This window comes from Lepidochelys kempii, chromosome 2 (genome assembly GCF_965140265.1).
Source record: "Lepidochelys kempii isolate rLepKem1 chromosome 2, rLepKem1.hap2, whole genome shotgun sequence".
Lineage (NCBI taxonomy): Eukaryota > Metazoa > Chordata > Testudines > Cheloniidae > Lepidochelys > Lepidochelys kempii.
In genome coordinates this window covers 262,460,945-262,486,054 of record NC_133257.1, presented here as the reverse complement: position 1 = coordinate 262,486,054, position 25,110 = coordinate 262,460,945, and the positions used below count along the sequence as shown (strand labels likewise).

Below are 25,110 nucleotides of genomic sequence, written 5' to 3'. Positions count from 1 at the left end.
TAATAGTTCCTAACGTTAGCTTTTTTGTCTGCCCCACCTCACGCTGATCGGATGTTTTCAGAGAACTGTTCACAATGACACCAAGCTCACTTTTTGAGTGGTAACAGGTAATTTAGACCCCATCATTTTGTATTTATTGTTGGGATTATTTTTTTCCAACTGTGCATTACCTGCAAAGTACTTTTGCCTTACTGTGATCTTCTGGTTATCTGGATTCTGCTCTCTCTCTCTCTCTCTCTCTTTGTGCGAAGAGGCATTTCCTACAACTCCTTTAGGCATTGAGCTGAAGTAATGTGGAATGTGCCTAAATTTTCTAAAGTGACTAGTGATTTTGGGGACCCAACTTGGGACATATTAAAGGGGCCTGATTTAGAAATTGGACCCATTCAAGGTGGCTCAAGTTCAGCAACCAAAAACTGATGCATACAAATCACTTTTGAAAAGTTAAGCCACTGGATGGATCTTCTGTGTAGCCAGAAATACAATTTTTTGCAGGTTATAGAAAAGGAATAGAGGAGTACATTAAGCCAAATGTTGATTTAGCATAAAGGTGACCAGTAAAGGGGGAGAAAAGCTTAAGTTAACAACTTCCCCCCTTCCTTCATATAAATGTTTCTGCTTATGTTTTATATTAGAAATTCAGATCTTGTCCTTCCTGTTTTTCCTCAGCTGGACAACTAGGAGGAGATAGGACTTCGGAGGTACTGAGTGAGCAGAATCTAGCGACATTACAGGGAAATTTATATTTATTCAGGCTGCTTAAAACTCTTAGTTATTTGTGACCCTCTGGTTGAACTCAAATCCATGGAAAACACTTGGGAGGAATATTGTCTTTGTTAAACATTTACTACCTTTGCCCTTCCCATTAAAACGATGATCACCCGCAAACTGTATCCCGGAAACCTCCAATGATTCCTCACAAACTTTGATCAGTTCTATAGCTGACTGGAAAATTTTGATGAAAAACATGGTGGAAAAATCCACTATTTTCTCCATTTTTTGACCAGCTGTAGTGTTACTTTCCCACTCTTCCAACCCGAACAACAAAATAAGCCCATCAGGTAAACCTTCCTAGAACCAGGAAAGAATATTTTATGAAGTTCACTGTGCACATCAGCATTTACTCATTCAACGCTGATTTACAACAGTGATGGGTGGTACAGGAAAACCTAAGAGATAAAAAGTCCAGTGGTCAACTAAGGTCACCAGCAGGGCATCAAGTTACAAGTGATACATTATCAGAACCAACCTTCAGTGGCTGCATATCCTTGATGCTGTCATTAGCTATAGCCTTTACAAATTAATCCTTTAGGGAGTGTCCTGTATGCCACATTAAGGGCTATAATCCCACACTGATGCTCATTTGGGATCTTTGTCTCACATCTGGGCCGTGGCAAGTTACCAGAGGTGAAATAAAGTTCCACTGTGTTGCTCTTCACAGAAATGACATCACAGTGGAGGGGAACTAATGCATGATGAGTAACACTAAATCTCTTCTTCCCAAGATTATGGCAGGCTAAAACTACAATGAAGATATTTGCTAAGGACCAGATCTTCTGTTGGGGGTAAACCAGCACTGATCTCCTGAAGTCAATGGATCAATGTTGATCTATGCCAAGAATCTGGTCCTTGAATTACTTCCATTTACAAATCTTTTCTAGGTACAAAACTCTCCCTCACAATGGGAATAGCTCCCATTGCTCCTTCCCTTGGCTATGGTCACTTTAGGAGCTGTTTGCAGCTAATGACCGGCTTGTGTGCTCTTTCAGAAATCATTATTGTAACTTTCTGGGGCGACATGTAGGTACTTGTTGCATTTTGCTCGGTCTACTGCAGTCTACAGTGCAAACAGACCCGAACCAAAATAAACTTTGCCCGTGTCATGGTTCAGATTAGGGCTAAAGAGGAAATCACTGCTGTTGACAGCAATGCAGCCAAAGTACCGTGCCTGGGAGAGAGTCAACAGGTGACCTGACTCTGATCCCCAGCACTCCAGAGCATTTCTGCCAGCCTGAGCACAGATAGGGAACCTTCTCACACAGGCACTATTCCCCAGTTAGAGAGACATTGCTTTACAGGCTGCTTTATGCTGCTGCAAATTCCCATCATTCAGTCACTGCACTGTCCTCCAGCTAATTAAGAAGTGGGTAGCTCTGTTAAGGCAGAGTTATCCTTGATTTACACCAGTGTAACTAAGCAGAATTTGCCTAAAACACAGATGGTGGGCCTCTTCCACACTCTTGTAGACCCCCTTCTTCTCCAGTCTAAACTAGCAGCCACATGTTTGAGGTGGCAAATCCTGAGACGAATTTACTAACAGAACAAACACATCTGGAGATTACCCTACTGCCTGCGGAAAACTTGGAGGGTGGTTTGCCAAGAGCCCAGTATTGAGATGCCCCTTTAGTAGGACCAAACCTGGAGGCTGAACCCCTGGTGGTTGAAGCTACAGGCGGTTGTACTGGCATTACGAGCCTGGAAGCCATTATATCCCGAATACAGAATTGTGAAAGGTTGGCTGCCATCAAAGCAATATAATCCCTAGTAGGACAGGCAGCCTGCAGCATTTATAGTATTTGCTTTGGTTTGGAGTTATAAAAAGTGGAGTATTTCCACCATTTTTTAATTTTTAAATGGTAACTAACTGTTCAAATTCACCCCAATGCATTTGCCTTGACTTCAGTGAATTACACGAGAGATGGATTTGGCCAGTTGTCTTTTATTAAAGAGATGCGTATAAAGTGACAGACGACGGGAAGACATGGCTTAGCCAGTATGATTCCAACAACTGGTACATTTCATTTTCCCACACACACTAAGCACAGGACAATGACAGCGGTCTTTTAAACAAATAATATTGTTAACTTGGTGAACACTACCAGACACTATAGCTACATAGGGACAGTCAGGCATTTCTGTCAATCAGGCATGTGTTCTGTACATGTTGCATTAAACCAGTGAATTCAAAGGCAGCAAAAGAGAAAGGATTGGAAATAGTTTCAATGGGTTTGTTTCATACATGGAAGGAAGTGACCCCCTTTAAGGCTATATAATGCCATGCTTATTGCTTGAAGCATAAAGGATCAGGCCTAAACTCTACATTGATGGCAAAACCTGGCCTAGTGTAGTATATTATTATCAGATGGCGTACTTGCAGAGTCAGGTATTACTTTGCGTGAGTAAGGGTGGCAGTATCTAGCCCAAGAAACATCAGTATTCAGCAGAACAGCTCCCTAGCAAAGCATGATTCTCTCTGGGCTCAGAGCTGGCTGAGACCCGAGAGAAAAAAAAAGGTGAATCCATTTTTTTTTTTAAGTCCCCAAGAACTGGAAGGCTGAGGCACGTGCTGCAGGATGAAAAATGAGAGCTGATGGCAAGCACTGACAGGAAAGTGCCCCAGCAGGGAAGGACTGCGCTCTCCTGTCACTCCTAGCCAAGAAGGAGGAACGATCAAAGTGGTAACAGACGATAAGGGTTGGTGCAGCAAGTAGGTTTTGCATTTGAGTAAATCAAATGCCATCAGCTTACTTGGCTGAAAATCCTAGCCCGTTGCTTACCATAATTCCCCCATTAGCTCTCTAGTGTTCTGGAGAGGTGATGGAAAAGAGAGATGGCTGGGAAAAATCTGTGGGCTTGATTCACCACTGCATTACGCCATTAAAACCAAGTGGAGCAATGCAGGGTTGAATTAGGGTTTATGCACATGGACAGGAGAGAGAGAATACTGAAAGGCAGATTCTCACCTATACTAATCCAATTTCTGCCAGATTAATCCCACTGAAATCGCTGGAGTAACCCCAGCAATAAAGTTTTTTGGCACTTGTGTCTCAAGATTAGATCAGTTTTTGCTTTAACCAACTCACTTTTAGAGGACAGTTTTGCGAGGGAGTGGGTGCTCTAAGTCCCCAGTGATCTCAGTCAGAGTTGAGGGCACTCAGTACCTAACAGGATTGAGCCTTTAGGGCAGAAGTGGGCAAACTTTTCGGCCCGAGGGCCACATTGGGGAATAGAAATTGTATGGCTGGCCATGAATGCACACAAAATTGGAGGCTCCAGCTGGGGGTGCTGGCTCCGGAGTGGGGCTGGAGATGAGAGGTTTGGGGTGCAGGAATGTGCTCTGTGCTGGGATCGAGGGGTTCGGAGAGCGGGAGGGGGATCAGGGCTGGGCCAGGAGCATGGGGAGAGGCTCAGGGGTGCAGGCTCTGAGTGGTGCTTACCTCAAGCAGCTCCCAGAAGCAACTGCATGTCCCTTCTCAGGCTCCTAGGTGGAAGCACAGCCAGGCGGCTCTTTTGCATGCTGCCCCGTCCACAGGTGTTGCCCCTTCAGCTCCCACTGGAGCGCCAGAGGGGGCCATTGGAGCGCATAGGAGCCGGAGCGGGGCCATGCTGTGGCTTCTGGGAGCCGCATGGTGCAGCCCCTGACCCTAAGCCCAGTCCGGAGTGCTGGAGTGGGGCTGAGTCACAAGGTGTGGCCCTGACTCAGCACCCCGGCCATGTACATTGCTATGTACATTGGCCAAACCGGACAGTCTCTACGCAAAAGAATAAATGGACACAAATCAGACATCAAGAATTGTAACATTCAAAAACCAGTAGGAGAACACGTCAACCTCCCTGGACACTCAATAACAGACTTTAAAATGGCCATTCTTCACGAAAAAAAACTTCAAAACAGACTCCAACAAGAAACTGCAGAACTGGAATTAATTTGCAAACGGGACACCATCAAATTAGGCCTGAATAAAGACTGGGAGTGGATGGGTCACTACAAAAAGTAATTTTTCCTCTGCTGATACTTATACCTTCTTGTCAACTGTTGGAAATGGGTGACATCCACCTTGATTGCATTGGCCTCGTTAGCAGTGACCCCCACTTGGTTAGGCAACTCCCATCTTTTCATGTGCTGTGATATATATACTGCTTACTGTATTTTTCACTCCATGCATCTGGTAAAGTGGATTTTAGCCCATGAAAGCTTATGCCCAAATAAATTTTAGCCTCTAAGGACAATGTGTTTGTCAAAAGAAAAGGAGTACTTGTGGCACCTTAGAGACTTAGAGTCAGTAGTTAGAGCTGTGTTCTTCAATAAACCCCTTGCATTTAAGACTGATAGTGATTCCAAATACAGTATATGACATTCCCCCTTTGCCCTGGCTTCTGGAGAGTCAATTGTAATTGCAGTCCCTTAGGATTTGCTCCTGCCATTCTCTAGAACAGAGATAGGTGGAGGGAGTCAGCACCCTGCAGGATTAGGTTGTTTGATGGCTTTGAAGCAATGGAGGAGATGAAGCACCTTGTGGGCAGCGGCAAAGAAGTCACCATCACTATAGAACGCAAACTGTAGGAAGGGGGTTCCTCCCCCTCCTATGGCTTGCTGAAATCTTTAGAAAGCCCTCTCCCAGCTCTATGCAAGGTAGGAAATAAAGACCTAGCTTCATCCCTGAAAAGAAAGGCAGCTCATAACACATTTCACTACGAAGAAAGGGGGAGGGTACATGCAAGGTCATATTGAACCATCTATTTTCAATTGCCAACATTTATAACACTTTGTACATAGTTAGCACCTTCCATTCAAGGAGCCCGAAGCACTTTGGCTCAGCTCAACTGGAAGTTAGGAGCTTAAATAACTTTGAAGATCTGGATCTTTGCCCTCAGTTAAGACTCAAAATGCCCCCAGTGAACATCATTTTACAGGTGGAGAAACTGAGGCAAGGAGTCACATAAAAAAAAATCTCATGTATGTCCAGCTCTCATGTTGTGCTTTAAACACATCATCCTGCCTCTCCTTGCCAGTGTTCACCCTCATTACCAATGCTGGCATTTCCACATTGGCTAGAACCTTGCTAACTCATGCTAATAACCCAGCAGAATGTGTCTGTTGGAGTGTCCAAGGTCACCTAAAATCACATCCGCAGGCTGGGGTTTTTTTTCTTCTCAACATTGTTTTTTTCTGTTTACACAGCTGCCTAACAAGTGTCTGCTTTCATCTGGGAACAGCCCGTACACTAACCAGAATTAAAAGCCAGATAACATTTCATTGAAAGGGAGGGAAAAAGCTATGCTCTTCAAAAATGGGCAATGGGAGGAATCTGGCTGCAGCTCAAGGCTAGCCATTTAAAAAGGGAGTCAAAACCATCATAGCTACAAATCTGTTGCAACCGGACAAGGCTGCATGCCAGAGAAAGCTGTGGCCTGTGGTCATGGTCAAGATGTTGCTCCGTTATGTTGCTAATGCTGGCACACAATGGCAACTACTCTAGAGGGAAATTCACCCCTGTTGCAGAGGGCCAATGTTATACTTATAAGAAGCACACAGGATCTTTATAGGGGAGAAAGCAGCATGCCGCATTTATTGAGAATACAAGAGTTAGCATATGCTTTTCAATCACACCCACCCACCATGCACACAGTCCTGCCAGTTGATGTTTATAGTTACCAGTCCAGAGTCTGGATCAATCTAGTGGCCAGCCAGATTGGTCGCAGAGGGGAGCAGGGCTCTGTCGGTCGCGTTCTGATGCTCCTGGAGTGTGGCAAGACGAACCCAAAGTCCCATGGCCAAGCACCCTGTTCTGATAGTCTGGATTTTGCTGTGTCAGTTTGGGACCAGTTACTTCTTAATTGGTTTCAGAGTAGCAGCCGTGTTAGTCTGTATCCGCAAAAAGAACAGGAGGACTTGTGGCACCTTACAGACTAACACGTTTATTTGAGCACAAGCTTTTGTGAGCTACAGCTCACTTCATCGGATGCATTCAATGGAAAATACAGTGGGGAGATTTATATACACAGAGAACATGAAACAATGGGTGTTACCATACACACTGTAACAAGAGTGACCAGGTAAGGTGAGCTATTACCAGCAGGAGAGCGGGGTGGGGGGGCATTTTGTAGTGATAATCAAGGTGGGCCATTTCCAGCAGTTAACAAGAACGTCTGAGGAACAGTGGGGGGGAAATAAACATGGGGAAATAGTTTTACTTTGTGTAATGACCCATCCACTCCCAGTCTTTATTCAAGCCTAAGTTAATTGTACCCAGTTTTCAAATTAATTCCAATTCAGCAGTCTCTTGTTGGAGTCTGTTTTTGAAGGTTTTTTGTTGAAGAATTGCATCCAATGAAGTGAGCTTGTTTGTCTCTTAGGTGCCACAAGTACTCCTTTTCTTTTCACTTTTAGGTCTCAGAGTAGCAGCCGTGTTAGTCTGTATTCGCAAAAAGAAAAGGAGGACTTGCGGCACCTTAGAGACTCAAATACATTTGTTAGTCTCTAAGGTGCCACAAGTACTCCTTTTCTTTTTACTTTTAGGTCTGTAATCTTAATTGGTGTATCTTTCTATGTTAACATTCCAAAACACCTCTGAGAGGGTCATCCTGACCTGGTTTTGATTTAATCAATTGTCTTTAGCGGTGCCAGCCTCCACCTCAGGGTCATCAGTCTGCCCTTCCTTCATTATGGATGCACATTGATGGTTCTGTGGTGTTGTTAAGTCTCTTCATCCTTCCTTGACCATCTGGCTATAACAATGGCCTTCACACCTTATCTTTTCCTGATGCATACATTCCTCATTCACACAAACAGTCTTTTACAGAGACCTTTGAGAATACACATAGTGTCAGTTTTTTGAGCAAGACATTGTAAATTAAGCCTTCCTAAATCTTATAATCAAAACAATTCATATAGGGGCCCAGGCCTTCAACGTTCCTCTAATCTCCTTAACATAGACACAATACAAGATCTTGTCTCTTACTTACTAAACCAAGACATGTATATTTAACTAGAGTGCCTAATTTGTAATACATATAGGAAACCATAGACATTTTTCAGAGTAGCAGCCGTGTTAGTCTGTATTCGTAAAAAGAAAAGGAGGACTTGTGGCACCTTAGAGCCTTAATGCTCTTAGGCACCTTAATGCCCAAATAAATTTGTTAGTCTCTAAGGTGCCACAAGTACTCCTTTTCATAGTAGACATTATAACTTATCCTAAAACAAAAGGGTGACCATAATCAGTCATAAGGATTGTTCTGGTCTGTCCCTGCCTTAACATCAGTATAGACACTGGCAGTCTGTCAGATGCATTTCTACCAATGTCCCAGAGGGTCATTCCTTTCTGCTATTCAAAAAGGGTGGCTGGAAGGATGAAATCATATCATACGTTAATTCTCACAGTACGATTATAAAATCCTGCTCCTACACCAATACAAGGGCTATGCACCATTTAAGGTCAAGGTCTGCTCCCCATCAAGCAGCGGAGGGAGATGCACTCAGCACCTGCAGGATCATTCTCTTTTATGCCTTTGAGTTCAGTGGAACACTAGCATTGTGAAGCTCACGTGTGGCTGCAGCCCTGATATGCCTCTTATCACAGTGGTCCCCACAATTTTCAGCATTGCACTCCCTCTCTGCCCCCTGTGAGGGCTGGCCCAGGCCCCCCTGAACATTCCTCCATTCCCCCTTAGGGGGGCACACCCCACAGTTTGTGGGACTCTGTCCTATCAACTCCACAAGGTCCCAGGTGACACTGTGAGCTAAGGCTCTTGTAGTGTAACTGTAAAAGCTGATTCTGCATTCACGCTGGGACCGACATAATTTACATTTAAATACAAACTAACTCAGCCAACATCGCATTCAAGAGGTTGATTGAAAGAGATGAAGGCTGGGAAATGCAGAGTGAAGCTGACACTTCGGCTATGTCTACACTTGCAGAGTTTTTGCGCTGTCAGTTTCAACATGATAGTAAACTGGTAAAAGAAAAGTGCTGGCTTGTGTACTCACTTCCACAGAAAGAAAAGGAGTACTTGTGGCACCTTAGAGACTAACCAATTTATTTGAGCATGAGCTTTCGTGAGCTACAGCTCACTTCATCGGATGCATACCGTGGAATTCATCGGAATGCATCCGATGAAGTGAGCTGTAGCTCATGAAAGCTTATGCTCAGATAAATTTGTTAGTCTCTAAGGTGCCACAAGTCCTCCTTTTCAGTTGCTTCTGATAGTTCTAATAAATTAATTTTGTCTTTTTTTCCAGTTTTGAAATTTTTTCCTCTCATTATACAGCTGAGATCACAAGGAATAACTTTTGCTGCAAAACTTCAGTCAGGTAATTTTTGCTGTCTTGAGTTAAACATATGTGTTCTGAGCCTTGGTATGAAGAACAGAGAATAAGCTTCTGGGGCAGGGGGAGGAGGAACAGAGCGTAAGCCTTTAGAGATGACTCAATAACATTTTTTTAAATCTGGGAGATGAATTCCACTGTAATGCATTGGAGTTTAAAGCAAGGCTATCATAGCTCCTCGCATATATTTCCCCTGGAGTTAGTCTAGTATTAATGAGCCAGGGAATGGTGATTTTTAGCTCTCACCTTCACATTGGCAAATCATTTTGACAAGACGCATACATCAGGGGATTTTTTTATTTCAGAGTGAAGTAACATAACTCAAATTCCAATCTTATTAAACATTCTGTACATTACCATCAAATACCACTGTGTGTTAGCAAAGAAGCTGTTGATAATGTTCAACCTCAGTTTTCATTTAAGCCTGGGGGAGTAGCAAAGAGCTTAGAGTGCAGCAGAAAGCTTGGGAAATGCCGGAGAACTAGCATGAAGAGTCAGGCATCCAGGAAGGCAACTTGCAGAGCATTAAAACGCAGAAAGTCAGGAAGCAGAATCAAAGAGAGAATTAAACAAGGCTCAGGGAGCATATGAGGAAGAGGTGTTTAAAAGAATAGTGGGGAGAGACCCCAACAGAAGGGAAAAGCAGCAGCAGAGAGCTAGGGAGCAGTAAAAAAAACCATTGGAAAAGCTTAACCCTCTGAATGATGGCATTTTCCAGTGTACTAGTGACTGAGTACTTAGGAAGATTTGTATGTACCTGCTCCAGTGATTAAAAGGAACAACAGAGAGGTCTGGAAAAGATTAAGCAATACATTGAAGATCCAGAGGGACAATGGAAACGGACAAGCAGGGAGAGGCCCTGACCGCACAGGAATCATAGCACAAATATTACATTGATTTTACTTGAGGCACTTCCCTTTGCTTCTTTAGAGAAGACGTACCTCAGTTCCATATGTGCACTATGACATATAAATAGGACCCGATCTTCAATTCCTTGACAGCTGGAGAATAATGTAGGTTTTATGTGAGCCCAGCAACCACATATCCTTGCTCTAGAGTTACTAGCAATGCAATCAATGTCTGAGTTCCTTAGCAGATACGTAGAAACATGTTGAATAACAACCGCAAAAAAAATCTCCAGGTCCAAACCACATCCTCCTCTTCGAAGCCCTGCCACATGGCTGATCAATTCCCAGAGAGCAGGAGAAAGATGGCAAACAGATGATCCCAGCCGTTTTAGTCGGAAGATGGCTCTACACGGTATGCATCCGATGAAGTGAGCTGTAGCTCACGAAAGCTCATGCTCAAATAAATTGGTTAGTCTCTAAGGTGCCACAAGTCCTCCTTTTCTTTTTGCGAATACAGACTAACACGGCTGTTACTCTGAAACTCTACATAGTGTGTATATGTCAGAACTTCACCTACTCAGGACAGGCTTTGCCATTTAATCCTGACTACATAAAAACCAAACATACTCAAAGAAAGCCAAGCATATACTCTTTGTTGAGGTTACGTATGGGCCAGGTGCCAAGTTTTATACCAAAGTTGGGTCCTAGCGGCCTCGCAGCTTGAGCATTAGACTGGGACACAGGAGACCTGGGGTCTAAACCCTGCCCTGTCACTAGTCTGCTGGGTGACCTCGGGCGAGTCTCACCTCTGTGCCTCAGCTTCCCCACCTCTCAACTGGCACTACTGAGCTCCTTTGAGAAGTGCTTTGAGGGGTATGGCTGGACAGCACCCCGGGCTGCTGGGAAGGGGCAGTCTCACCCCACACTGGCTCATGCGATGGATGTCTGCCAGCCTCTCCCGGGGCCACCCGCCACGCTCTGGACGGCGCCAGAGCAGCAGCTGGTACCTAGGCAGGCTGCTGCTGCACGAGGTGGGGGTCAGTGTCAGGGCAACAGGGAGCCACCAAGGCCCGATACTGACTCGGGGTGGGGGTGTGAAGTGAACCAGTTGTGGGGGGGGGGGGGGGACAGAGGGCAGGGGTTGCCTGAGGCCTTCCCTCGCTGATGGGGGTCCTGCCCCCACAGCCCCACCCCGCAAGGAGCACTGGGCGTGGCTACCTGGGGAGGGGCGGAGTTAATGGGGCGGGGGGCGGAGCGTTTTGTTACCACGCCCCCCCGCCGCCGCCGCCGCCGCGCGCTCCGCCTCGCTCCCAACCGGACACGCGCAAGATGGCGACTGCGAGTCCGACAGAGGTAGCTGCCGGCGGTCTGCCCTGACGGGCCTCCGCCGCCATGTTGGTGAGGGCGGGCGCGGCGCTGCTAGGTCTGCCCCGCAGCCCCCGCCCGTGGGTAGGTGGGGGCGGAGGGATGAGGCGGCTGAGCGGGGGCGCCCCTCCCCCACCCGCGGCTGTTCGGAGCTTCCCGCTCAGCCGCGCGCTCCTGCGCGTGCAGGGGCCCGAGGCGGCCACCTTCTTGCAGGGGCTGCTCACCAATGACGTGGAGCGACTGGTGTCGGGTGGGGCGGACCGTCCCCCGGAGGGCGGGGCTCCCCCGCCACGCGCTCAGTACACGCATGCGCTCAACGTGCAGGGCCGGTGCCTCTATGATATCATCCTCTACAGGTGAGACCAATGCAAGGCGGGCGTGGGGGGGGAAGGAATGGGCAAGACTTGGAAGAGACCATTGCTAGAGTCAGTACCACTATTTTGCTCATAGGGGAACTGATGAGTTTGCTTGCTGTGAAGTCAGATGTGGACGCAGTGTCCCTAATGGTATAACTTGGGCAGATTTGGTGCGTGCAAAGTTAATTTAAGACCTGATTGAGCAAAACAATTAAGCCCTGGAAATGGGTGCAGTTTAAATTAAGCCTGTGTTTAAGTATCTTGCTCATTTGGGGCCTTTTTAAATTATTTGGTGTGATTTTTTTAAAAAGGTCACTAAAGTCATGAGCCCACTGCAAATTAAAGCAACTTTACAATAATAAACTTGCTGGCCCATGCCATGGAGGGAGAGATGCCTTTGTTTCACGTTTGCAATGGTGGTTTATTATGCATAACTGTTGGGGAAAAAATCCTGTTGAAAAATGGTGGTGGTCTTTTAATGTCAGCTAGGTATAGCTAATGTTACAGGGCCTGAACTTGCCTATGTCCATGGTCAACTTTATGATAAAATCAATGGGACCACTAACTGTGTAAAGTCAAGCTGGGACTTTTTAACTGGGAATTGGTCCTGCTTCGAGCAGGGGGTTGGACTAGATGACCTTCTGGGGTCCCTTCCAACCCTGATATTCTATGATTCTATGATTCTAAGCGCACGTGTAAGTCTTTGCAGGATCCGGGCCATATCAGTCCTACAACATGCATTAGTTTAGCTTTTCTTGTTCATTTAAAAAAAAAATGGTGGATGAAAGGTCTCATCTTTCCCCGTTTAAATTAATTTGTATTGTTTTGTTCTCCCTTCACTTCTGTTCTTCAGAGGTAATTCCTGTCACTAGTATTTAAGAATTTTTGTGTATTTCCCATTTCACATACAATAATCCCCCAAGATGTTTCATGCAGTTTATCATAGTTACATGTCTTTTTTTTAATCTGTAAATAGTGCCGGCACAATGGACTCTTGATTGCCGGGTGGAGTCTGTACGCATTAGCACAATGTAAATAAGTAATAATGAGGTGCCTGTTCCTAATGCATCAATCACTATAGTACTGAAGCACCAACTCTAAAAATGTACTATGATGATATACGAACATATTGGCTCTAATTTTTCCACTGCCTTATGCAGTCATTTACATCTGTGCAAACTTGGTTTAAACTGCTACCAGAGTAGAATGGCAACATTTCACAACTCCTTAACATAATTGTAAGGAGTGACAAATTGGGCCCTTGGATATTCTCAGCTCAGTTATTTTTATTACTTAACATTTATATTGTGGTCGTGCATAAAAGGCATAGAGAGATCAGGCCCCATTATGATAGGCACTGTACAAAAACATACAGTTGTTGCCATAACAAGTGGATGATATGAACAAGCAGGCCAGGGTAGGGGAAACAGGATAACTAATATAATAGAATGTGTGCAGTTCTTAGCTATTCAGTAGTAGTGATCACAGGCTTCATCTTCCTAGTTGTTATCAGGTTACAGTTTAATCTACACGTTATGGAAGGCGTAATTTTGAGGAGGGACTTCAAGGAGGGCAGTGGTGGATTTAGAGTTAGTGGGGCCCTGTGCCACCCTCATTTTTGAGGGCCCCCCTTGGGGACCCAGTCAAGGAAAAGGCATTCTCTCTTATCTCCCCCACCCCATTTTTCATTATTTTTTCCGTCATCCTCCTCCTATATTATAAGTAATAGGAAGTAAATGAAAATAAAGTGAGGTATCTTGATTAGGGCAGGAGGTTGGGGTGCAAGAGGGGGTGTGGGGGTTGGGCTCTGGGAGGGAGTTTGGGTGCTGGGTGTGGGCTCTGGGCAGGGGGTTGGGATGTGGGAGGGGGTGAGGGGTGTAGGCTCTGGGAGAAAGTTTGGGTGCGGGCTCTGGGCTGGGGCAGGGGATTGGGGTGCGGGAGGGGTCAGGGGGCAGCGTTTACCTTGGGCAGCGCGGCTCCCAAAGCAACATGCATACCCCTCTGGCAGCGGCTCCTAGGCGGGCAGGGGAGGGGAGGCTAGGGGGTTTCTGCACGCTGCTGCATGCAGGTGCCACCCCCACAGCTCCCTTTGGCCATAGCCAATGGGAGCTGTGGAGGTGGCGCTCGGAGCGGGAGCAATGCGTGGAGACACTCCCCCCAGGGGCTGCAGGGACATGCCGGCTGCTTCTGGGAGTGGAGTGGTGTGGAGGGAGGGAGGGAGGGAGGCAGCGCGGGCAGGGAGCTGCCTTAGCCATGCTGCTGGCATGTCTCTGCGCGCCCCTTTTGGGGAGGGGGGCAGCAGGTCTTTGTGCACTATCTGGGGCAGGAGCAGTGTGTGGAACCTCCCGCCCCCCACCAGGGGCACGCAGAAATGTGCCAGCAGCCAGCCGCTTCCGGGAGCGGCGTGGGGCCACGGCATGCAGGCAGCCTGCCTGCCTGAGCCCTGCTGTGCTGCCAGCCAGGACTGGGGGGCACGTTGCCAGATGAGATTTATCCTGCATTTTGGGGTCCCCCCTGTCATGGGGGTCCCCGTGCCACCGCACTGTTTGTTTCATGGCAAATCCGCCTCTGAAGGAGGGTAAAATGATGGCTTACTGGGACTGGGAGTCTTTTCCCACTCATTGAAGGGGGGCAGGTATGGGTGAAAACACATTTGTCAGAGCAGTGGAGAATTGGGTGCTCAGGGCTGGCATCGTTGAGAGCGAAGGCAGGAGTTTACCTTGCAATAATAGAATAACTTGGATAGGTTTGGTGGGACTTGGTGAATCTACGTCTAGATTTCCATTCCTATATGATTTTACAATTTTGTTTGTTTTTTTTTTAACAGAAAAAATTATGGTGCAAATATTTCATAGTTGTCCAAAAGGTTGAGTACTGCCCATATCAGCACCAGTAGCATTCAGTAAATTCTGCATATCATTGGACTTGGCTCTGGATTAAGGTAAAAAGCTCTGCTGAAACTACTTCTTCTGTTTCTTTTAATGTTTTATGTGTTACTTTTTCAGGCTTCATGAAAGTCAAGAAGAGGAACCAAATATCCTGCTGGAGTGTGACTGCTCAGTGCTGGATTCTGTTCAAAAGCATTTGAAATTGTACAAGATCCGGAGGAAAGTAGATATAGCCCCCTGCCTTGATCTCTCTTTGTGGGCAGTCATCCCAGAGGAACAGTCTGGAGATGTTTCCAGTATCCTTGATAAATGTGCAGACAAAACTTTGGTTTTAACTCCTGATCCCAGAGCAGAAGTCATGGGTTGGAGATTGATTACAAACAAAGAGGAAAATCCACTAGAAATTATCCCTGGAAGTCATATAGGAAATATTAGCGATTATCATAGGCACAGGTACAAACAAGGTAAAGCCGATTTAAGTTTTATACCCTAGTGTATTAGCAAAATGAGGGAGATGTATGTTACTGTGAGAATTCCATACTCAAGATCTAATGCAAGACACTAGAAGTTAAATGCTAATTATTGGATGTCTGAATGTGTTTGCTGACAGGGTAGTAAATACAGCTCTTGTTTAATACTTCTGGACTAAATTTGATTTAGTAACTATAACTATATTTTGAATACAGTATCCAGCTGCTGGGGTTTTTAATACATGTATGGATGTGGGCATGCCTATAGGATTACTGGTTTCCATATGGTCAGACATTTTTGTGGTTTGAGTCATTTTGATTATTTTTGGAATATTAACTGTGCTTGCTTGCTTGTTTGCCTGTTGCTGTGGGGGGAAAAAACAAACAAACTTGGCCTGTTTAGTAAAAATGTATGACTGGATTCATAAAGAAATTTACGATCAAAGCGATATGTATTTGCTTTGAGTTGGTAACTAAGATACTGCAATCTCATGTGTGTGGGTTCACCATTGTGCCCATGCAGAGCCCTATTGACTTCCATGGGACTCTAGCCAAGCATCAGATGAAACGAATCACTGGACAGGAAGTTGCATTTAATGTGGGCAAAGGGAGAAATGTAGTATATATTCTTGGTTCTTCAAAGGGGCTAATTTCCCAAAGCTGAGGAAAATTATGAGTGAAGTTGATGGAAAGGGAAAATTTAGACAGAGAAATGTGAATTAAGATTGAGAGTTCTTTAAGAACAGTATATTAGATGGCCAAAAAGCCACGATTCCACAATCAAGAAAAAGGACAATTTTGGCCAAAAGTCTATCCTGGTTCAGCTGCAGAGCAAAGACAGTAATTATAAATAAAGCAACATATAACCAAAGGAAAAAGGAGGAATAGATAACTTCTAATTTATATTTATTGTTATTAAGTGCGGATAATAAGGGGAGTTAAAGTCATCAGGGAAGAATCTATGGCTGGCAGGGCTAAGGACAATAAGGAGATTTTACTTAAAATCAAATATATTAGGAACAAAAGAAATCCAAGAAATGGTATAAGCCCATAGATGGAGATGGTAAAATTATTAATAATGATGCAGAAAAGGCAGAAATGTTCAATAGATATTATTTTCTGTATTTGGAAAGAAGCAGAATGGTGTACTTGCATCATATACGTCTGATGAAGTACTTTACATTCTATTAGTAACTAAGGAGGATATTAATCATCATCCACTAGATATTAACCGGCCTGGATAACTTGAACTCAAGGGTCCTAAAACAGTGGGATGAAGAGCTCTGCCCACTGATGTGAATTTTTAATTAATCTCGGAATGCCAGGGCAATTTCAGAAGACTGGTAGAGTGCTGATGTTGTGCCAGTATTCCAAAAAGGCAAGGAAGATGATCTGAATAACTATAGGCTGGTTAGCTTGACAAATCCTAGGCAAATGAATGGAAAATCTGAAATGAGATTCAATTGATAAAGAATAAAAGGATAGGAATATAATTAATGCCAGTCAATGTGGTTTTATGAAAAACAGGTCTCATCAAACAAACCTGATTTCATTCTTTGAGATTACAAGTGTGGTTGACTTCTGTAAGGTAATTGACTTAGTAATGCATGATATTCTGATGTAGAAAAGTGAGCAGTATACAGTGTCAGCAAAGCACTAATTAAATGGCTTAAGACCTGGCAAACAGACAGATTGCAAAGTATTTGTCACTGGGAAATCATCACTAAATGGGGTTGGTCCTAGTGGGATTCGTGCTAGGCCCAGTGTTATTCAACACTTTATCAATGATCTGGAAGTAAATATAAAATCGCTGTGGCCGACACAAGGATTGACAGAGATAAATAATGATGAGGACAGGGCAGTCATACAGACTGGATCTGGAGCACTTGGTAAGCTTGGCACATTCAAACAAAAGGTATTTTAAAACAGCCAAATATGAAGTCAGACATCGAGAAACGGAATGTAGGCCATATTTCCAAAATGGGGGACTGTATCCTGGAAAGTAAACAAACGTAATCCTTGAGTATAAGGGAGAGTAGTGAGAGAGCAGGAGTGGGGAGGTGATTTTGCCTTCATGTCTGGCATTGGTGAGACCAACACGGGAATACTGTTGTCCACATATTTTAAAAGATTTTGAAAAACTAGAGAGACTGCATGAAAGAGCCACAAACATGATTTGAGAGCTGGAGAAAAATGTCTACTATTAAGAGTCCTAGAACTCAATCTGTTTAGTTTATCAAAAAGAAGATGGAGAGGTGACACAATTAGTGTATAAGTATCTTCACGGGGAGGAAATGCCAGGTACTAATGGGCTCTGTAATCTAGTGGAGAAAGGCATAATATGAAGTAATGGCTGGAAGCTGAAGCCAGACAAATTCAAATTGAAGATAAGGCACAAACTTAATAGTGAGGGAGGCTGGTTAACCACTGGAACAAACTACTAAGGAAAGTGCTGGATTCTCCATCTCTTGTTGTCTTCATATCAAGACTGGATGCCTCTCTGGAAGATACACGTTAGTCAAACATAAGTTATTGGGAGCAATACAGGGATAACTGGGTGATATTTAATAGCCTGTGATATACAGGAGCTCAGACTAGATGATCTAATTCCCCTCTTTTGGCCTTAAACTTTACAGGGTCTGCCCTTCCAAATCAGATTACAGGACAGTATCAGAGCCTGTCTTAACCACAGTTCTAGGTTTAAAAAATAAAGAAGAGGACTTGCAGCCTAATTTTCATAGGTACTGAGCACCTGAAGCTCCTACTGAAAATTAGTCTACTATTGGATAATAACAGGAAGTACTTCAGTTAAACTATATTTTTACCTTAAGTATTTAATATATTAGAGTCTGAGCTCCTACAGTATAATGAATCTGTGGTCATAATGAAGATGGGTGCATAGTTTTTAATGGACCCACACTGAGTATTTCCTTTACTAATCTGTCATCAGAAGTTATTTATATTGTCAAAAAGGAGAAAATACTAATGTTTCCATAAAGCTGTTATTAACTAATTTGATGTTTTTTATTTCTCTGTATGCCCTGACTTTTAAGATAAAACATATAATTGGTCTGTTTGCTGAAGAGGTATTTTCATTTGACCATCCTATGTTTATTACATAGCTTTTGACCAAAAATAACACTTTTTTTTACCCTAAAGTCTACTTATGTGATTAAGGTGAGCAGGATATGGCCCTTTGTATTAAATGTATACAAGTTCATTTGGGTCCAGGTTTTGACTGCCTGGTTTTGACTGCCCTCCATTTCAGTAGTGTGCTTGTGAATGCTCAAAACGTCAGCAGATCAGGCTCTGATACAGCTTTTTGGCTCACCTTTTAAATCAGCATTTGCTAGCCTTGCTCAGTTATGACTCGTGATTTCAACTTGGGTCTCCAACCAAAGTATTGAAAAACCAATAACTTAAAACTATTTCTACTTTTTTTTTTTTTTCTCCAAATTACAGTTTTCAGCGAACAAGATGGATGCTAAAAGTGCTATATATTGTGAGAGCCTGACAAAACTTACCAGTTACTTCTGTTTTCCCCCCAGGAATAGCTGAAGGTGTAAAAGACATCCCCCCAAGAGTAGCCTTGCCACTGGAATCCAACCTGGCCTACATGAATGGCATCAGTTTTACCAAAGGCTGTTATATTGGGCAGGAGTTAACAGCCAGGACCCACCACATGGGTGTCATCCGCAAACGCCTATTGCCAGTGCAGCTTTCAGCTCCTTTGCCATTGGGAAGCATTCCCGAGGGTGCTGCAATCTTAACTGAATCGGGAAAGTCAGCTGGCAAGTACCGCGCTGGTGGAGATGAACTTGGCATAGCTTTGCTGCGATTAGCTAACATAAATGAGCCACTTCATATCAGTTTACCAGGCGACACTAGTGTGAACCTTACTGCATGTATACCTAACTGGTGGCCAAAAACTACCAACAAATAAATGAGGAATCCTGTGTGGCACATCTGCCTTACTTAACAAACTTTGTCTGATAGGCTGGGAAATTCATTCACTCTCTCACTCCCTTCCATCATGTCTTCCTTTGTCTTTACCTTTTATTTGCAGAACTTAAGCAGTGTGTATTACAAAAGGGTCCTTGGGAACTGGGCCAAAAGGCAGAAGGAACCTGATGCATCATCGAGTCATTGACAAATCAAGGGCTAAGTGGAGAAGCACATAGGAGAACAGAGAAATATTCAGCAAAATCTTGTAAAGTTCAGGAGCAGGAGTTTCTGCTGCTTGCTTCCCCTTAAGGGAGAGGTGTATGGGGAGGGAGATTAAGGAGACTTGGGCTGTGCTGGGCAACTAGGCTCCGTTCCTGAAGATCCTTGACCCAGCCACAGCACTCTTGTGGCCCATCCTCTCCCTCTGTGACCTGTACCATACTTCCCTCTCTGAAAGAGAGTGAAGACAGGCCAATTATTGCTGGTTGTATCAGTCCCATGGGAATTTGCATGGTACAGAGGAGATCTCTATACTGACTTCCACTAGCTGATTAGCTCACCCAAAACCAAGGACCCACAGCTCTGCAGAGAGGGACTTCTGTGGGCTCTGGAACCATAGAGGAGCCTGTCACAGAGACACTGCTCCCCAGCTCTGTGTCTGGGAGCTTTGCTGGGAATTTTTGGTTTCCTCCCATGACATAGTGGATGGTTACATATAGCTTGAAGAGTCTCTTTGGGGCAGAGGGAGGAGGCTTGGCATGGGTGAGGAATATTAAGGAGTCCAGTGGGGCTGCTAAGGAATCCAGCCCCTACTCTATGTGAGGTGCCCTGGGTTTATTTGGGTGGTGCTGGATCTGGGACCTGCTGCCCTCCATTGGATGGATCAAAACTTATTCTGAATATAGTGCTGCATATATTGAAATGCTGAAAGGGGAGGTGGGAATAGGAATTTTATCACAGTATGTGTCAAATGTTTTTATATCGGATTATTTTTGTGGTATTGTAAGGCTTTTTAATAGCAGTGTGCTGCCCATTTATTTCAATAGCGTGTGTTTTTGCTACACTCTGGCTAAAATGTTCACTGTGAACGTTCCTTGCATCAGGCTTTCTGCACCGCTCCTAAATTGCTGATTGATGAGAGCTTTTTCTGTCATTACTGTTAACTCTCTCTGAAGGAATAGGAATGGATTGTACTCTGTCTGCATTTGAAATAAGAATTTTGCTTTTAATACTTGACCACATGGGCGAGCAATGTATGCAGATGATGTAATATCAGTATGTACTCTACTGTTGCAAGGTCAGCAGAGGGAGCACAATGGTCAATAGTATACCCACAGCTGCCCTGCCATGGCCAGGATACTGGTAATAAAGGCCTGGGCTATGCACAAGTTCATGTCGGAGTGTGATATTTACTGAAATAGGTACGCCGATACAACTCCTAGTTTGCACACAATTATACTTGTATAAAGATGCCTTCCTCATCCTTTATGGGAATAAACTATATTGATATAAACTTTATACCAGTATAATTGGTTTAAATTTGTCAGCAAATGTTGAGGTTTTGGTTGGCAGAAATCACAAATAAGGGTACGTATATGCTAGAAATGCTACAGTGATACAGGTGTGCCACTGTAGTTTTAGGCACTTGCTACAGCCACAGAAAGGGTTCTTCTATCGATGTAGTAAATCCCCCTCTCTGAGAGGTGGTAGGTAGGTTTGACAGAAGAATTCTTCTGGTGACCTACCACTGTCTACACTGGGGCCTAGGTTGGCTTAACTATGTTGCACAGGATGTAAAATTTTTCACAGTCCTGAGTGATGTAGGTGAGCTGACCTAACTTTGTAGTGTTGATGAGGCCTGAGTGTAGACGTATGCAAAACTGTGCTGCCAAAAGGAAACTTTCACTGGCAAAACTTTCTAGTGTACACCAGGTCTAAGTGTAGCCATGCTAAGGAGGTTGTACCACTTTAAATATACAAGTATAGTTAATAGTTAAAAGAGTACAACTTTCTGTGTAGACAAGCCTAAATAAAGGTACTAAGAACACATAAAATATTAGGACCATGTGCCTTGTGATTCTTAAAAAAAAAAAATGCCAAAAACCTTCAGGAGGCAGCCAAAACCCCAGGCGGTATGACTGTTCCCACACAATCTCTTCAAAGCCAATGAAGGGACATGTCCCCTCCCCAAGGTGAGATGTCCACTCCTTCCCTGCCAACATGAATCTCAGCCCCATAGAGGGCTCTCTCTGGGGGATGGGGGACAGTGCCACAAATATGCATGAGGGAGTAACAATCCTGCCTTTGATAAGAAAATGCTGAGTAGAGCCTGTGCAGTGCCCTATGGATCTGAGGCCTGCTTGCCACCCACACTCCATGCCCTGTTCTTCCCAGCTGTCTAACTCTTTTGCCCTAAACTAGGGGGTTTTCCAGGCCCGCACTTTCCTCACTGCTTCACTACTGCCCCCATCCTCCCAACAGCTTCATGTGGCCCCCAAACAAGGGCTTCGGGTTAGTCCCTGCTGCTGGCTCTTACTGAGGGTTTCTCTAGCCACCTTACTTCCTGAGTGCTCAAACCTGCACCCAAAAATTTGGGGCCCCTTTGACTGCTGCTACTTCATGTTGGCTACTGCTGCTTTTTCCATCTTTGCACCTCTTCCCCCCCCACCCCACTCAGGGCCTCCTCTTCCTCACTCCCTCTAACCCTAAACTAATTTATAGAAGCTGTGTGTATTTTTTTTAAGTAAATAATGTGAACTCAGAAGTGAGGTGTGGGGAAGAGGAGTGAGGGGGATGAATGAGTAGGGTCCTGATTGAATGGGTCTGGAAGGAGCCCAAGATGATGAACTAGCCCTGTTTAATATTTGTTTGAAATAGCCATTGTCCAAAGAGCATTTCATCGTTGCCTTGCTGTAGCCATTACTGTGAAGTGAAATGTGTATGAAAAATGCTTATATTCGTTAAAACTCCTCAGGCTTGCTGTAAAAGAAATCTGTGGAATTACTCATTAAAAGTTAGCTATGTCAATGATTTAATATTGGTGCTTCTGTGTGATTGGCCTGTAGGTTAGGTGGAGTTGCACAGACAAAGGTCTTTTATTTTTCAGTGATAGTAGTACGTTATGTTGGCAGATGTGCTTGTCTTCACAGAAGGGTTCTGCTCATATGCCCACTGTAGTCAATGTGGTCTTAGCCCATTCTGGATCAATGTCAAGAAGTTAAATTAAGCATCCTCTAACTACCAGAACAGGAAGTTAAAGATGAACTGGAAGGCTTGTTACCTGTCAAGACCAAGTTCACTTTCTGCTGTTTCTCCTGCAAAGGATGATATCATTAATACCTTAAAGAACAAGAAGGTGCACAAGAAGGGTTGTTTTAGGTGGTCAGTAAGGCAGCTCCTTGTGCTTTTTATATAAATCTCCACGTGCAGTTTGGGATCATCATTTTTCTTAATTAAAAAAAAAATCGGTTTTTCTTTAAAGATTACCCGTTACTATTGGACAGGAGCAGGGTAGCTGCAATCTCTTGGCCACTGTTGTGCCTCCCTTCTTAATGCCAGTAAAACTACCTGTGTTTTAACTAGCACTGATCTTGAAGACTTGTCTTATTAACCGTGTATGATGAGTGCCAAGTTTGCCTGACAGACATCATTCTGACGCTACAAAACTAAAATGCCTTTGGGATATAAGAAAATTGATAAAGAATCATAGAAATGTAGGACTGGAAGGGACCTCAGTCTAGTCCAGTCCCCTGCACTGAGACCATCCCTGACATGTGTTTGTCTAACCTGTTTTTAAAACCCTCCAAGTAGTAATATTATTTGTGTTAAATATTTAAAAATAAAAGCATCTATTAAGGCACAAGAGGAATTGGGACTATAAAAGATAAAAGGAATCCTTCTCAATGACAGCAATTGTCCCAGTATTCTTCAGTTACAGATAGGGTTAAAAATCTAATTATCATTGTGAAATAAGTTACCTTTTTTGTTTGTTTGTTATTAAAATGTTTATTGGCAGCTCCCATTTGAAGTGTTCCATCCAGGCTTTTCTAAACTTAACCCAAGTGTTAATCTTGATGAGTGTACTGTTGTGCAGAAGTACTCCAAGTTGTCCAAGGTAATAAAAGTCCAATTTAGCCTGTTACATAAAATTGTTTATAAAGTCAGCAAAAGTTAGACACTGTTTTCTAGGGTTACATTTTAAAAAATGTTGACGCAGCTCGAAATGGCTACGTTCTTGTTTACCTATTAAGTGAGAGATCAAACAGACTGTTAATTTCCAAACTTGGTCAAATAAACTTAGTCAAATAATAATTACTCTATTTTTGCTGAAAGTCTTATCATGAAATCGATCAATGAGACATATAAGTGATGCTTGGCTACTTACCCACGAAGGGAAAAAATGAAAAAAGGCCTCTATTTTCATTTATTTTGGGCAAGGATATTTTTGTGCGATTGAAGAATTGTTTGGCTGTGGTATTGACATAGGAATGAGTCCCTGAAGAGTCTTTTTAGTGCAGTCTTTTTAGATTATGTAAGATTCCTCAGTATCAGTCAGTTCTTAGGTTGCTTATAGAGTTTTTTGTTTTATTTTTTTAAGCTTGAACTAGAAATTAATCTGTAGTGCTTTAGACTTTCTGGATTCTCTGAATGTGACAAAGGAGAGACAGTGTAGAATATGCTTATGCTGGTTTGTCAAGAAAAGCTTTTCCCTCCACCACCAATTGCGCAAGCTCTTCTCAGAATATTTATATGGTACTACTGTATATGCACCAGGAATAAACACAGTTTCTTCTTTTCATGGGAGCCGTATCTATTATTTCAGCTACATACACACATTTCTTACTGCCTCTTAATATGTGAAAGGCTTTTATGTTACCAAGGGCTGGATATATATATATTTTTTAATAAACACAGATCACAATTTTCAAATGTGGATGCTTAAAGTTAGACACCTAAACACATAATATACGCAACTAACTGAAAGTGGCTTGATTGTCAGACATGTTAAGCAACACCCATTGGTATCAAAGGGAGCTGTGTGTGTTCAGTACTTCTGAAAATCTAACTGCTTTAGTTACCTGCTTATTCATGCACTTAAGCACTTCCAGTTAGGCACCAAAGTTAGGAAAAAATGGCTTTGCTTGTTATGAGGTTGCATTGAAATATACCTTACAGGTGGTAAATAATTAGAGGTACTCTATTAATCTTAAAATAAATTATTAGACTGACTGAAATGAAATAGATAACTCTATTACTCTCTGGAGACATATGTAATTTAAATTAAATTTAACCTGAAGTGGTCAAAAAATGGAAAATAACCAATGGACTTCTTTTTCCCTCCACTGTTTTTCACATGAACTAAAATGTTTGATGTTTTCTCACTACGTCTTTCAATGACTAATCTCACCAAAAATTAAGAAAACAACCACTACAGAGAGAAAAACACATCACTGCAAGCACACTGCCACTAAAACACATTATTAAAGGCAGGGCTGATAGGACCACCTATTATTAAAATTGTTCAACACTTTCCATTATAAGACTCTGTTTTCAGTTTCTTATAACTTTTGCAAACTTTTACTGTCTGGGCTGAAATTTTCCATGCCAGGTTTCTGTGGCCAGTGGTATCGACTAAATGTTTGCGGAAATTTCAGCCACAACAATTAATCCATTTCCAAGAATGATGCTAGGGAAAAATACATTGTTTTGCCTGTTAAAATCTAGCACCTCCATGGGGAAAAAAGATAACAAAGGCTCTACTGGGATAGTGCTTGGGGTCTCCTACAGACCCCCCCCAGGATCCTGTTTGGATATGGATACGGAGCTCTACTATTTTTAATGAAATAAATGCTACTGGGAATTGAGTGATTATGGGAGATTTTAATTTCCCAGATATAGTTTGGAGGACTAGTGCTTCTAATAATGGTCGGGCCCAGATATTCCTCGATGTGAAAGTCAACAGATTGATTCACCAAACAGTCACCGAACCAACAAGAGGTGATACCGTTTTAGATTTAGTATTGGTAAGTATCAAGGACCTCATAGAAAAATTGTTTGTAGAAGACAACCTTAGTTTGAGTGATTATGAGTTAATTCAGTTGAACTTAGGTTGGCAACTAGAGTCCTGGATTT

The 25,110-nt window shown here is 43.4% G+C and overlaps 1 protein-coding gene across 1 annotated transcript; it reads left to right on the top strand.

The window, feature by feature from the left end:
- The first annotated feature begins 11,261 nt into the window (after positions 1-11,261).
- Positions 11,262-23,776, top strand: IBA57 (iron-sulfur cluster assembly factor IBA57). The gene is made up of 3 exons (XM_073334820.1): positions 11,262-11,675; positions 14,681-15,027; positions 18,582-23,776. The coding sequence occupies exons 1-3, from the start codon at positions 11,347-11,349 to the stop codon at positions 18,974-18,976; spliced, it is 1,071 nt and encodes a 356-aa protein (XP_073190921.1). The 5' UTR covers positions 11,262-11,346; the 3' UTR covers positions 18,977-23,776.
- The last annotated feature ends 1,334 nt before the right edge of the window (positions 23,777-25,110 follow it).

Coding starts and splice junctions, on each gene's coding strand:
- IBA57 (XM_073334820.1), top strand. CDS start 11,347: ATGTTGGTGAGGGCGGGCGCGGCGCTGCTAGGTCTGCCCCGCAGCCCC. Junction 11,676..14,680: donor TATGATATCATCCTCTACAG/GTGAGACCAATG, acceptor TTACTTTTTCAG/GCTTCATGAAAGTCAAGAAG. Junction 15,028..18,581: donor TAGGCACAGGTACAAACAAG/GTAAAGCCGATT, acceptor TTTTCCCCCCAG/GAATAGCTGAAGGTGTAAAA.